The following is a 14,238-nucleotide window of genomic DNA, read 5'->3' as shown; positions in this document are numbered from 1 at the left end:
TACTTGTATCTACTGTGAAATTATCTTTACTCAACGGTATCAATTTTTATGGTTTGTTAGAATTCAAATGTGTATTTCTGTACAGCATCATAGTTTTCAATAGAAATCTTACATTTTGTATTAGACTTGAATTTGAATAAATGAAAACCAGTAACCCATAATTAATAGTTCTTTCACATTAAAAAATAATACATCCCTCCTTAATGAAGCTTTTAACGTTTTAAATTTTTTAAAATGTCCCTAAGATACTTCTCACATGAAATGGTATGAGTATTAAATAACATACCATTAGATTTTCTGTATTTTCTGTAGCTTTGGGCAGGTTGTGTAGATCATATAAAGCCTTCTGTGCTCTCTTGGTACTACCCATTGGAGAAACTTTCTGATAGTTCTCAGTAAGAGTGGGTAATATTGTTTCTAGCATGTTCAGCACTGTCTTCACAGTCTGGGATTTCTCCTTAAATGAAACCGAATAATAAAAAATTTAGGATAAACACAAGACAAAGAATTCCATTTCTAAAACCAGAAAAAGATAATTATGTCTAAAACCTCAACAATCACATTTGAAAAGATAGTTTTAGACTAATCGGTTTGAACAATTTTTAATAGCACTGCTTCTTACAATAGCTGAATTGAATTGTAAATTAGCTTACTCCTTGAAGAAACAGGAAATAAAATTTCCATTCAATTCAATGGATCATACAGGAAACCATACTAGAAGATGACACTCACCAACTGATTTAATAAGAGTTCTTTACTTCCTTCCACCTGTTTACATAGAGCCTCTCTAGCCTTGTTGACCTGTTCTACAACTTTGGTAATGCTAGAAGGTTTCTCAGAGATTCCAGTTCCCGACATACGTCTACGGAGACTGCTTGGCAAAATGCTATCCATAGAGAATGGAGATTGGGAACTTAAGTTGTCATTGGTATCCATTCCACTCTGTGGTGATCTTTTAACTAATGCCTGTAAAATAATTCAAAATGTCTCTTAGCTATTTGTTTCCACATTGCTTTTACACACCATCAACACATGGTTCACTCACAATTCATAAAATCTATTATGCTTATACTTGGTGTGGCATTTGTCATATGAATACAATTTGCACATATTGATGATCTTATTACTACAAGTTAAACTAACATACTACATTTATTTATATTATTTTAACCAATGAGATGACAAAAAGAGTCTTACCTTACAGCTACTGTCATCCTTGGCTCCACAGTCACAAAAAAATGAGCCAAACTTGGCATATGTGAGGTCATGACCTTTGTGGCAAACCTTAGCACACACTGTACACACCCCTACTCCTTCTACCATCTTACAATCATGACAATGGTACCTGTATTACAATAAGTACAAGTACTATACTGAATATTTTCTTACTAAACTGTGAAGATGTATTCAATTTCATAAAGCTGTCATGTTAGAATGTAAATCTTATGATCACTACAACTGTTAGCATTCTTTTTCCATCAGTAGTGGCTTTATCTGGAGTCCTGTGTCATGTTCACAAGAAAATTTTACCAACTTCAGGAATATTCACCCACCAAAAAGAAAAATACAAGTTAATGGCTGATAGTCCAAAAGCAGATTCTATAGAAGCTTATTTCAAATTACTCTGAAAAATGATAAAATATACAGTGATGATAAGGGGTGGACAAAGACTGGTACTTACCAATGCTGGTTCATGAATTCCTTTTGGGTAACAGTAAAAGTACACAGTTTGTTGTTCAAGGACTCTTCATCCTAAGGCATTTAAGAAGTAATTTCATACAATAAACACAAGCGATAAATTCATAACATCATTTTATTTTATGAATACCTGTCAGAGGTTTCTAATGTACAGTACTTGAAAGATAATGTATATATAATTTTTTTTTTAATTTGTTTTGCAGCTTTTATTTAAATTTGTCCTTATTTCACATCAATGGTTATATGTACATGACAAACTGTTTTGCCTTTAATTTGTAGGCCACAGTTATTGGCTTAAAGATTGAATTTCTATACAACCTGAAACCATTTCTCTACTTTTTAATGTATTATCTCTAATGCGTAGCTATCTTTTATTTCATTTGACATTTTCCCACTTGATACTAATACATACAGAATCTTCCCCAGCTGAGTCCTCATCTTCTTGTGCAATATCTTCTGCCCAATCACTGTCAGCTTCCTATAAAGAGATTAAAAAAATATAACATATTGTTCAATATTTTGAGATTTTGGTTTGTCAATCAAAAATAATTTTATGATTCATATTCTGCTTGAAAAACACAATGGCAGTTTTACCATAATATTATTAACTTATGACTAACCTGCAGAATTCAACAAATGATATTAGGTATATTTCTAATTTCTATTACATTAAATGTACATGTAACATTGAAGATATAACTCAGACTCAAACTCACTTACCACAACTGTTGCAGGTTCAGTGTCTTCTGAAGCAACAATTCCAGTCCTACAATTGTAGAAACTTCAGTGAGTTATCATTTAGACACAAACAAATCTCTAACCATAACAAATATCAAATTATTTCTTTTGTTCCTATAAGTCAATATATAATATAAACATCTAGTAAAATATTCAGATGCATTTTTTACACTGTATGATAATTTCAATGAATCAGTAATTAAAATTTGCATCTTTGATATCTTGTTGATGGACCAACTTTGTAGTGCAGGCTCAAGGTGCAAACTAATAAATGAATATAATTGAAATACTCTCAAAATTAATGAGAGACAGAGGGTAAAAACTTACTTTTCTGAGTTCCTCTTCAACGCACCAAGTATGTCACCAATATAGGATAGTAAACAACATATGGTATCCAGAATGGCCTGAATAAAAAGAAGATAACTTTTAAAAGTAAAGGTTAGTATCGTGACCTTAAGATGCTGAATTTCAAAGTTTTAACAAAATATATAAGATTTGGATACACCTGTAAGAACCTCTACAATGTATATGTAACTATCCTTTTATATACAGTATGGAAAAAATGCTATGTAATGTTATGTTATCACGTGAAAAATCAAGAGATAATGCAAATTAAGTTTATGCCAATTTTAGAAAGGAGTGGGTATACTAATCATGACTTTCCTTGGATCTGAGCCTCTTCATGGAAAAGGATATAATTCACTATAAAACACTAATTATTTTCTTAAAAACAACCAATATAAACACCTGTGAATAATTTAATATATTTCATAAAAGTTAGCAAGTATTCAAATTAATGTGTTAACTGTACAGCTTAGTCACATCTTTAATAAAACAGAGTAGAAACAGTTCCTGTAACGATGACATAAAATACAAACTTTTCTTTTGTTACTGCTGTCTGTAAGACTATCAAGAACCTCCTTCTCTGACAGCTGCTCATTACTAAAAAGGAAAATATAAATGTAGCAGAACTTGGTATATGACGCTGGTCTATAAACAGCAAAATGAATTCCACAAAGTATTTACTCTGGACCTAAAGTTTTTAGTGCACCACTTAGCATCCACCAAAATATTTCATGTACCTTTTCACCTCAAAATCACCAAATTTTACGCCCACTATACAGTATATCCTGTATCTTCTGATTAAGCCTCACATATTCATTTATAGAGAAAAAATCTTTATCTGTAGCTGCACCACTTTTAACAATTTGAAAGACTATACATAAATATTACCATATCTCAAGCCATTTCGTAGCTGCTGGAAACAGAGACCTGTGACCTTCACCTTGACCTGCTCCTGCAAGAGTCTGCATCACACTCATTAACTCGGGGAATGAGGAGGTGTTCTTTTCTTTACTGAGGATCACTTCACCCATAGGAATCATGGCTGATAAAATGGCTAAGGCTACCTTACCATTTACAGAGCTGGAATAGAACAAATTTAAACACCATTTTGGAATACTGATGATCACCAATACAGAATTCCACCAACAGATAAAGTTAAGTTCCCATAAAAGAGTAAGAAAATAATAAATAAATTTTAAGTGGGAAAGATGGGCCATCTGGAATTATCACATTGCTGAAATTTTAAAGACAAGAAAAACTTTCTTTTATTAAGACACTGTTATCTCTCAACATTCATCTTTTCATAGCCTTTTTTTTGAATGTTCAATTATTTCACTTATCATGCTTTTATAAAAAAAAAATCAAAAATAGCCAAAATTACTATCATATAAGATGAGATTATATAAACATGAAGTTGCATTTTATTGTGCTAGGTAAAGCAGGAGGAGACACTTACCTTTTTTCTTTAACAATGTAAATAGTTACAGCTCTCAATAACAATCTGTTTTCACATAGGCTCTTCTCTTCCTCTTCTTGGTCCTTCATAATAAAATACAAGATGTGATAAATAATAAATTCACTGTTAATACAAGCATATGTGTACTTAAAAGCTGATCAACTAACTTCATTCAAATATATATATTCCAGCATAGAATTTATTAACTTTGAAAATTGCCCTTCCAATATTTTTGTACAAAACTCTAAATATTCTTTTAGATAAACAAGTATATATTATAGCTCTTCTGACACTAAACTCTGTACATTGCTTTAAATTTAAAAATCAAAGTCATAAGTCTGCTAAAGCATTTTTAAATTATCATAAGAAGTGTGAACTACAGACAGATGGGCAGTATGAAAATTAATTGAATTTTTTCTCATTACCAGTGATGATGATACAATCATCTTAGATAACCAATTCTGTAACAGTAGGTTGTCAACTTCTGTCAGTTTAGACAGGGATCCACATAAAACTTCATAGCTCTTGTCTGACGAATTCTTCTCAGCTGAAAAGGAGAATGGAAATTTTAAAATTAAACACTTTCAGTCCAATGTTTTTTTTTTTCACACATTATTTTATAAAATTTATATGTATGGACTAATTTACTCAGTGGTTTCAAAATTCTATTGTTTGATTGTGTTTATAATTAGTAGAAATTCTTGGACCACCTATATTGAAAATTGAAAATTTAATTTTCAACCCTTAACAGTATACCTTTGTACATTATGCTTCAGACTCCATTTAAAATTTTAACATATCCCCCCTCCATTAAAATGAAAACCCCGATTTTAATACAGTTTTATAAGAACAAAAGCATACCTAATGCCAATAACTTGTTCAAAAACTTGAGAATGTAAGTAGAGATCTGGGAAGAAAGATTCTTCTTGGCTGCAGCCAACAGTAAAGTTGTCAGGTCTGAAAAAAATAGAAATATGATGATAATTCTTGTGAATTCATTCAAACATCGTTTATAGATACTTGTTATACAAAATTTTTAAAAATTAGATTTAAAACTTACAAGGTTATATTTTTCAATGTAATCAACCATTTTATAAATTAAGAGTACTGAATTTTCAAAATTTGTAAAAATAATTATAAAACTCATAAAGGATTAAATTAATGCAGCGTCTAATCTTCTCATACAAACCTCCTTTCTCAGAGAAGAATTTTTCAAATGCTTTCCTCTCCGCTTTAGATTCCAAATGGGTTTCCATAAACTTAAGGCATTCTGTAAAGACTTTTTCTTCAAGTCCATATTCAGGATCAGAATAGTTCACAATCAGATTGTTACATACTGATATCACAAAGTAAAATGTCTTTTCTAAGTATTCCTCTCCATCTGCTGGGCCTAAGAATTTTTCTAATGCCATCCATACCTGAAAATAGTTTGAAATTAAAATGAAAGCAAAGTCACTGATTATTGTAAGTTGAAAAGGATTGTAAATTTATTGAAGCCTCTAAATAAATACATGTACTCTGAAAAAAAATGAAAAATAAGTTTTCCAAGGTTGTATGTCCTGTATTTGTGTTGATTAATTGTATGTAGTCTTTGACTTATAGAAAACTTTAGCATGCTGTAAATAAATATCAGTTGTTTGAAAACTCAAAAAAGGAAATGGAAAAACAAAATTTTCTGAAGTTTGTGGTGGGATATAAAAAATGTCAATGAAAACTCATGCATCTGACTAAAGACCAAAATTAGTGATTTTAATAACACTTTACATGTCTATAATATGGAATGGAATGAACATCATAATAATATCACAATAAAACCTACAGTCTCATCCATTGATACAGCTGCAGCTTCTACTGTCAGTGGGAACATTACTCTCACCATCTCTTTGCTACTGTTTGTGTCAGGACACCATCTACAGTCAAATAAATCTAATTAAGAATATTGTGTTATTGATAGTACTTTCCAATAATTTATAGTTGTCAAAAGTAGATAAAACAATACTCTTAATGTTTGAACTGCAAACATCCAAAAAGACTAATTTATTCTGCTGTATTGTTTATTTATCAAAAAATTAACTGTAAAACATGTGCAGGTTTTTTTTTATTTTGCCACATGTACACTGTCATAGTTAGTATCTCATGGGTACTGTTTAGCACTCATTTAAAGCCATGATAACATGTATAATAAAATTAACCCAGCAAAAGTACAATTCCATGGTAACTGTACATTATATCAACAGAAAATTAATCAGAGAAGTCTAAATGATAGGTAAAATCCAAAACTGTGTGATTTTAACTCACATACTAAAGAGAGATTCATAACCCATAGAGTGTTATTTGAAATCAAACTTCATAGAACCTACCAAGTATATATAAAAGTAAACACCTTTGTTTAACTATTTTAAAGACTAAACTTGAAATCTAATGAAGTATGAAACCTCCATATAGGACTTCATTGTATAAGGATATGCTGCATTGTCAAGACAGTGGACTATTAATTGCTGTATAAATATAGTCTTACGTGGTAAGATCAGAAGCAAACTTGACCAAGGATGATAACATGTGTCTGATTGACAGATCAACGGTGAAAGAAGCTTCTCCTGACAATGTCTCTATGTGGGAACTTAGTATGGCTTCAATGTAACTCTCTCCTGGTATCAAATCATTACTGTAATCCCCTTTCTGTAAAAAAAAAAAATTCTATTAAAATGTATTGTTAATTTATAAAACTTAAAAGACTGCACAATTTCTATCCAATGAACACAAACCTAACCATTTTGAAAATAATTTCTACCTCTACAATTTATGAGGAGGAGACCTACAAACATTTCTTTATAAAACCTTTTTTTTCATTTCTGAGTGTTCAGTGAGGCTACTAATAAGTTATTACAATTAGCTTCTATACTTAGCTTCATAAAATCTTTGCTTAGATCGAATAAACCACAACATAAGTTACTAACCCATGAAGCATTTCCAGGAAATACAACTTTAGTAGAAGTGATCCATTTGTCTATAGCATTCCCAAGTTTCCTAGGTAGTGTTGCCATGATTTCCCTAGCTAGCAGGGTTGTAGTAGAATGATTGGTAGAGCCAATACTCATCACCATTCCATAGGCCTTTAGCTGTTTATTGGTCACTTGTAAATCTCCATCTTCTTCTACATGTAGTTTCCCAAGAATACAGGATCTGCAAAAAGAATCAAAGTTTGACACAGACCAACAAATATCAAACCTAAAAGTTTATTAAATTTGATCAAGTTATACAAACATAACATGATATAAATCAAAGAAAATGCAATTAAAATTTTAAGACTCCTTAACCCATTCAGATTTTTCAAGAGTTTCTTTACTTCTATCTCATTCAAATTAATATCATACCTAGCAAACACAGCATATGCTTCCAGCAAGAGCAGTGTGGCTGGAATTAAGTCTTGAGCTATCTCCATGGTCTTATTCGGGTCAATATCATCCTAGAAATGGATTCATAATTTATGTTACCCTAAAAATTCACTTAAAACATCTGCTTGATTACTGATAATAAAATACAATAAATGACTTTTTAATATCAACTATTCAACATGTGTACTGAGTTGCATACAGAAGAAAATATTTTAACATAAACCATAATACGAAGTGTGACAGACGATTCAACCGACTGAAATCTATAACCCTCATATTTTTTAACAAGCATTGAAATATTGTATAGCGGGTAATTTTTGCAGACGCAAATTTTGTAATTTTCTCTCTCAATAAGAGTTATACATTTTTACAATCTTCATCTTTTGCTTCTTTAGTTTAAAGAAATAGAAATTATACTTAAAATATCTGGAATTAAATTTGGCAAGCATTTGTTTTCGTGATTCCCAAAATCTAGCGAAAAAAAAGGGAAAATTAAATCTTCATGAAGTAGAGATACAAAGTACACGAAATTTCTGCTCACCATTGCTTTGGCAAATGTATCATCTAAAGAAACCTGAATCTTAGCTATTACACAGTCCAACATGAGGCATGAGAAGAGGCTTGGAAGTTCTCCAACTGGTAAAACCTCTGTGTTTTCAACCAATGGTAGTACAGCAATCTGTTAATACAAGAATACTACACAGTCATGATCTGAACAAGGAAAACAAAATTTGTTCATAACATCAATTAATCATCAGTGACCAACATTTGTATAGATACTCTGTACTGCCTTTCTGAAATTGCAAGTATTTTACCCAATATTTACGTTTTCTTCACTTAATCCTTGATTTGATCACTTCCAAAAAATTGTCTGAAGCAATTAATAAGGGAATAAGTCAATTCTGTACTAAATGTAACATTAGTTCATTTCATACTTCAATTGATTCAGTGTCTTTTCTTGAAACTAAAACTAACATTTATATCAATCTATAAATACCTTAACTTGCATAATTATAGAAGATAAAATGATTCAATTCAAACAAGATTGACTTTGTATTTCACATTATAATTATTTTCGATAATATTTACCTGATCTTGTATGAAGTTCATGGCCAGACGAATATCAAAGTTAACAGTGTTGGCATTTTTGTTAACACTGGTTATCAGGGCGTCAGACTGTTGTATAGTTAATCCCTGTTTTACCAGACAGTCCTGAAAATAGAAACATTACAAAATACAGACCATACAAGTCAAAAGTCTTCTGAATATGTTGATTTTACTATCTCAATGAAGGACAAATGCTTTAACTTCATATTTGTTAATATACAATGGACTATTCAAGATGATTTTTTTAAGCTGGAACAGGAAAGCAGAGAATAATAATAAACACCAAAATAAAGAATCATACAGCTAAAATCTGGATTTTAAAAAAAGGAAATCACTGATAAGCAGAAAAAATTCAGCCCTGCCTATTAGGAGGAATTACACATAATTCATTGTTGCCACATATGCTGTTATTTTTTTCTGACTCTGCTCATTGGTCTTCTTAAGACTTAATTTTCATGCTTACTTAAGTTGTGGAGCAGCTTATTAAACCATGCATATGAATAATAAATAGTAAAAAGGTAGCATTGTAACAAAACGAGATACAAATTAAATACAGATAAAACATGATGAAAAAGAACAAGTGTTTTAAATCACAACTACACTGCAGTAAATTCATTATGTACATATAAAATGATGATCCTGATAATAAATGAACATGAATGAACATATACAAAATGTGTCTACCTTCATCCAACTGATGAAAACTTTTTGTCCACATCTGGGAGTCCATCTTAGTGTGTGCAAGACATGCCCGTTACTCATCTGTAGGGTACCAGTTTCTAGAAGTTTAAGGTACTGTATTGATGGGGGTAAACAGGAAAGCAGTCTCCATGTCACCAGAAAATGACAGTGTCTTGAAACAGAATCCTACAGAAAAGATGGAGCATCCAACAAATAAAACTTAAAATCAAACAAATTGTTCATTGACACGAAGAAGCTTCTATAATACATGTAGGTAAAATTTATATGTGAAGACTGAACACTTGAACTAAGAATACATGTTAAAGTGTAATCAAGGGAACTAAGGTTATAGCGGTAATCAAAAGAATGTAATCCAGGGACAAAGACCAGACATGAAAAACAGACATACACAACAAAGAACATAGAGTAACTAAAATCATACACACAAAGTAACAAAAGCAAATGAGCAACTCAGACTCCACTAAAAACGGTTAAATTTCATAACTCCAAGTTCAATTTTAATGAGAGCTCACTTTCTTTCTCACTATTTTAATTGCAAAAATGATTTTTCAGAAGTTTTTCAAGCTTAAGAAAATGGCATTCAACTTCTAATCTCATAACTGGAGCTTTCTAATCACTGTATACTTTTTAGAAAGCTCATACATACCAGTAAAGTAAGTTTTGGTTTAACCTTATCCACTTTGTTTCCTACCATCAGTAGAGAAATACAAGCATCATACAGATGGTTGTACACCATACAGTCAGAGGTAGCCAGCAGGAAACTACATGCCTGTAATGTAGGAATGTTAAGTTACAGCTACCTTCAAAGTTCAATTAAATTGAAACAGATGGTTTAATCCTATATTTGTATTACAAAATAACTAAGGAGGTACCCATAAGAATAGTTTCAAAACAGTTTTCCCTTTTTTATACCTTAAATTTATACTAGACATAAAACCTTACCATTGAGTAATATGTATTTTTATTAGCCATTATAATTTTTTCAGTTTCAATCAAATCAGATCTAACATTGTGTATTGATTGTCAGTGAAATAACAGAGATGGATCAATGTACTGGTGGATATGTACATGTATAACGAAAAATAAACACCAAAAAAAAAATCATTTTTCAAACATTTCTTCAAAATAGGAAGCACTACTTACTAATCCATCTACTTTAGGAGCATCCTGATTTCTGATTTCTATTGGACCAATGTTATAAAACCTTGGTTTCTGGGCTAGAATATAGTAATAATAAGCTAGCATCTTTTCTTGGTTAGAAAAAATTATATTTATTTTTTTAATTTTGTTACAACTCTTTTCAATACTTGCAGCGTCATATACATCTTAACACATAATTCTTTAAACAACATTATATACTGTCTATTCATTACTATTTGTTTCATTGATATTTTCACATAAAAGATACTGATTAATTGCATGTTGAAAGGTAATGACTGACAAATATTTCTGTTTATATTTTGAAAAACTGCATTCGAAACATTCACATTACTAATTTTTTCTATAAAAAATTATAAATTTTGTTCTTCCTAACAGTATGTATTACCTATATGTAACATTTTTACATTGTACATGTGTATTTATATGAGTACTTAATACCTTCATTGATTTCTTGTGGTGTAAGATTATTCCTGTATCTTTCCTCTAAATCATTCCACGAATAAAACATGGACGTCAATGATTTACCTCCTTCATTTTTCATAGTGTGAATTGTGAACAGATTCCATCTAACCTGAAGAAATAGAAAAAAAACATCTTACATGTTGTTATTGCAAGTAAAATCAATTTTGAAACAATAACAAATCTAACACTGACAAATGAACCAAAAAAAAAACTGGAATTATTAAATACAGCATGCATATTATTTTTTCAATAAAAATGCATAGAACTAACATTTTTAATTGTTTTACTTTGATACAATAAGATAATGCTGCAAGCCAAACACAAAATGCATATACATGTATTCCTGTTGTGCGTTTAAAATCAAAATGTTTTTTTCCACAAAATTAAGAAACAACCAAACTTTCATTTTACATTGAATTTGTAAAGACATGATTTACCTGTTCCATAAGTTCTTCCGGTGGGTCATAAAAGTAGTGAAGTAGATATTCAAAAATCAACACAAGCCTGGACAGAAGCAATGGTACCATCTTCTCTAGTTTTCTGTTAATGAAACCAGGCATGTAAATAACAAGTAAACAAGAGGCTCCCAGGAGCCTGAATCATTCACCTGGTTGAATTTTGCCTTTCAAAGGCAAAAAATTTAACGAGTTGACCAACAATTTTGACTCAAGAAGTCTTTGGTAGGACTTACCATAAGAATCATTTCACACTGAAAGTTTCTTTTAATCTATCATAGTATTCAGGATAATGACTGAAAACTAAAAAAGAAAGGAATTTTTCACCTTTCAAGGGCAATAACTCTTACAAGGAGTCATCTGACAACTTTTATCCCTGAAAACTATTGTAGTCCTAATAACAAAGATCATTTCAGCTATGAAAGAATTTAGCTTAAGCTAACGGTTTTGAAGATATATGCAAAAAACTACTGTCTGACCCCTATGTTATATTTTTAGTGACAACGGCCATGTTTTTTTAACGAATCAAAAATCCCCACATCAGTTCTATGCAGGATACCCCAAGGAACATTCATATCAAGTTTGGTTCTAATTAGTCAAGTAATTTCAGAGGAGAGGAGTTTTGTGTAATTGTTAACCATGACGACGACAAACGACAACGAGGGACACCAAGTGATGGCAATAGCTTACATGGCTTTTGTCCAGGTGAGCTGAAAATGCATGACTCACTAAAAAGGTTACATCTGATTTAAGAGCTTGAAAATACTATTTAAGTGAAAATCTACCTGATCTCAAGACTTATAAAGGTTTTCAATGGATTAAACATATTCATTTTTTTTATGATGGAACAATAGGAATCACCTACATATTGAGTAAAAACCTGTGATACATCATTCTTAACAAATTCCTTACACATACCTTTGATCAAGTTCAGATATGGCAATAATATTCTGAGCAATCTGTAACAGGAGAGACTTTTTCTGCATCAATGGCAGACTATGGAAGAAGAAAATCAACAACTGTAGGTGTTCCACATTCACATCTGTAATCAATATATATAATTAGTGATGTTAAGTTTTTGAAGAATATGAACATGGCAACTCTTCTTTCAATAACACCCTATGCAGGTCCAGGTGTTAAAGCAGCTAAGCTTGTCGTAAAAGGCGACTAACTAGTGCTCAGAAACCTAGTCAGGGGCTAGGCGCTCAGCCCATAGAGCAACTGGGATGTGTGCCCAAGTGGTTGAATGGGGTACCCTAGCATGTTACATGCCGGGTTGTCCAGGCTATAATACGGAAACCCTGACCGAAAACCATAGTGGTGCACCATGTTGGGAAAGATGCCACGTTCCTTGCATGTTAAAGAACCCTGCTGTGGTATTCGACGGGAGTAGGAACCTTTGCGCTCCGCCACAGGAGGCTAAATTGCCCGACCCTACCCATCCCTCCTTTTTTCTAGTGGCAATCAAAATTTCTCACCCCTATTATCGTTGTGTCCCATCCTTTTTTTTTTCTTCATTTCATTATCATTTCATATTCATTTTATCATCCATTTCATTTCATCATCTGAATATAGCTGAAGTATTGCTGCTCAGACGTTAAACCCCAACAATCAATCAATCAATCTTTCAATAACTAACTAGATAAATTTGATTATATTGTAGATAAAGATGTGGTAATATACAAAAATAAACTTTAAATCACCACTAATTACTAGTTAGAAAACTATTTATCATAACAATAATGTATTTCATTTATAAAATTTGGCTTACCTTCACAACTTTCTGTAGCATTGTCAAAATTAATGATAGCACTCTTCAATGTTGTCATAAACCTGACCCAGATAGTGATCACTGCAGCCTCACTCTGACTTTTCAATGTCTTTGATTCTCTTTCCTTTTGTTGCTTAAGTAGAATAACTTCAGCCAATACACTTAAAGTTCTAGGGTGAACAGTCAAAGGCCAAGGGTCAACTGCACTTGGACTAACATTCAACTGCTCTAATAGGACATCCTGTAAAATAAATCATTACCAGATTATAAGTAAAAATTCAGTCTTTATACACATACATAGTCTTTCTGAACATCATAATGCCATAAAATAACAAATGTACCAGTAGCAGGACTATTAATCGATTAATATCAACTTTAAAGTGCTTAATCTGATAAACATAACTTCAATTGTAAACCAAATAACTACAAAATAAACAGAAAATTACATTATCTTTTAAAAGCCTAGCTAACCTGCAGTCTTTCACTAAGACATCCTGTGGCAATTAGATTGTGGTTCAGCCTGGCAAAGGATACTGACAAATTTTCAAAGGTCTTATCTGAAAATTACAAAACCACAAAATGATGTCAACAATTGAAAAGTTTTATTTTAAGCCCCTTTGGGGAAACAAAATTGAACTAATAGTTGACCAGTAGATAAGATTAGATTGTTATATTCCATAAGTCAATTGCTTCTACATTTTTATATCCTACTATCTACAAAGTGTGAAACAACTCTTCTCTAATTTTGCTTCAATTTTCATACCGCTTGACCGGTGTGGAAAAAAATGTTCTCATCACTAGTGACTTTTTATGTTCTCAGAGTTTGATTGGCTTAGAAATCGATTGTCTTGGACTCCATCTTGAACTGCCTCTATCGCCATTGTAGTTATATTTCAGTTAAATGAGATAATTTGGTGTTTTCTTACCTTCAATAAGAATTATGATTTG

The 14,238-nt window shown here is 31.5% G+C and overlaps 1 protein-coding gene across 1 annotated transcript in view; it reads right to left on the bottom strand.

The window, feature by feature from the left end:
- Positions 1 to 14,238, bottom strand: part of LOC148611393 (E3 ubiquitin-protein ligase UBR4-like) — an 84,138-nt gene that overhangs the window by 55,437 nt on the left and 14,463 nt on the right. Inside the window, exons 15-41 of the mRNA XM_088591894.1 lie at positions 13,762 to 13,847; positions 13,291 to 13,531; positions 12,438 to 12,561; positions 11,502 to 11,604; positions 11,041 to 11,173; positions 10,585 to 10,658; positions 10,088 to 10,210; positions 9,424 to 9,606; positions 8,722 to 8,844; positions 8,174 to 8,311; positions 7,612 to 7,703; positions 7,195 to 7,420; positions 6,756 to 6,916; positions 6,057 to 6,147; positions 5,427 to 5,655; positions 5,099 to 5,194; positions 4,663 to 4,784; positions 4,238 to 4,320; positions 3,670 to 3,861; positions 3,315 to 3,378; positions 2,764 to 2,840; positions 2,419 to 2,464; positions 2,111 to 2,176; positions 1,682 to 1,752; positions 1,198 to 1,345; positions 733 to 966; positions 287 to 457 (exon numbers count right to left, since the gene is read on the bottom strand). Of these exons, the coding sequence (XP_088448020.1) occupies positions 287 to 457; positions 733 to 966; positions 1,198 to 1,345; positions 1,682 to 1,752; positions 2,111 to 2,176; positions 2,419 to 2,464; positions 2,764 to 2,840; positions 3,315 to 3,378; positions 3,670 to 3,861; positions 4,238 to 4,320; positions 4,663 to 4,784; positions 5,099 to 5,194; positions 5,427 to 5,655; positions 6,057 to 6,147; positions 6,756 to 6,916; positions 7,195 to 7,420; positions 7,612 to 7,703; positions 8,174 to 8,311; positions 8,722 to 8,844; positions 9,424 to 9,606; positions 10,088 to 10,210; positions 10,585 to 10,658; positions 11,041 to 11,173; positions 11,502 to 11,604; positions 12,438 to 12,561; positions 13,291 to 13,531; positions 13,762 to 13,847 (3,497 nt within the window). The remainder of the gene's footprint in view (positions 1 to 286; positions 458 to 732; positions 967 to 1,197; positions 1,346 to 1,681; positions 1,753 to 2,110; positions 2,177 to 2,418; positions 2,465 to 2,763; positions 2,841 to 3,314; positions 3,379 to 3,669; positions 3,862 to 4,237; positions 4,321 to 4,662; positions 4,785 to 5,098; positions 5,195 to 5,426; positions 5,656 to 6,056; positions 6,148 to 6,755; positions 6,917 to 7,194; positions 7,421 to 7,611; positions 7,704 to 8,173; positions 8,312 to 8,721; positions 8,845 to 9,423; positions 9,607 to 10,087; positions 10,211 to 10,584; positions 10,659 to 11,040; positions 11,174 to 11,501; positions 11,605 to 12,437; positions 12,562 to 13,290; positions 13,532 to 13,761; positions 13,848 to 14,238) is intronic.

Source organism: Perna viridis, chromosome 7 (genome assembly GCF_037379345.1).
Source record: "Perna viridis isolate PV_CMFRI_1.1 ecotype Kerala chromosome 7, ASM3737934v1, whole genome shotgun sequence".
Classification (NCBI taxonomy): Eukaryota; Metazoa; Mollusca; class Bivalvia; order Mytilida; family Mytilidae; genus Perna; species Perna viridis.
The sequence above is the reverse complement of the archived record's forward strand: the minus strand, read 5'-3'. Positions and strand labels throughout refer to the sequence as shown.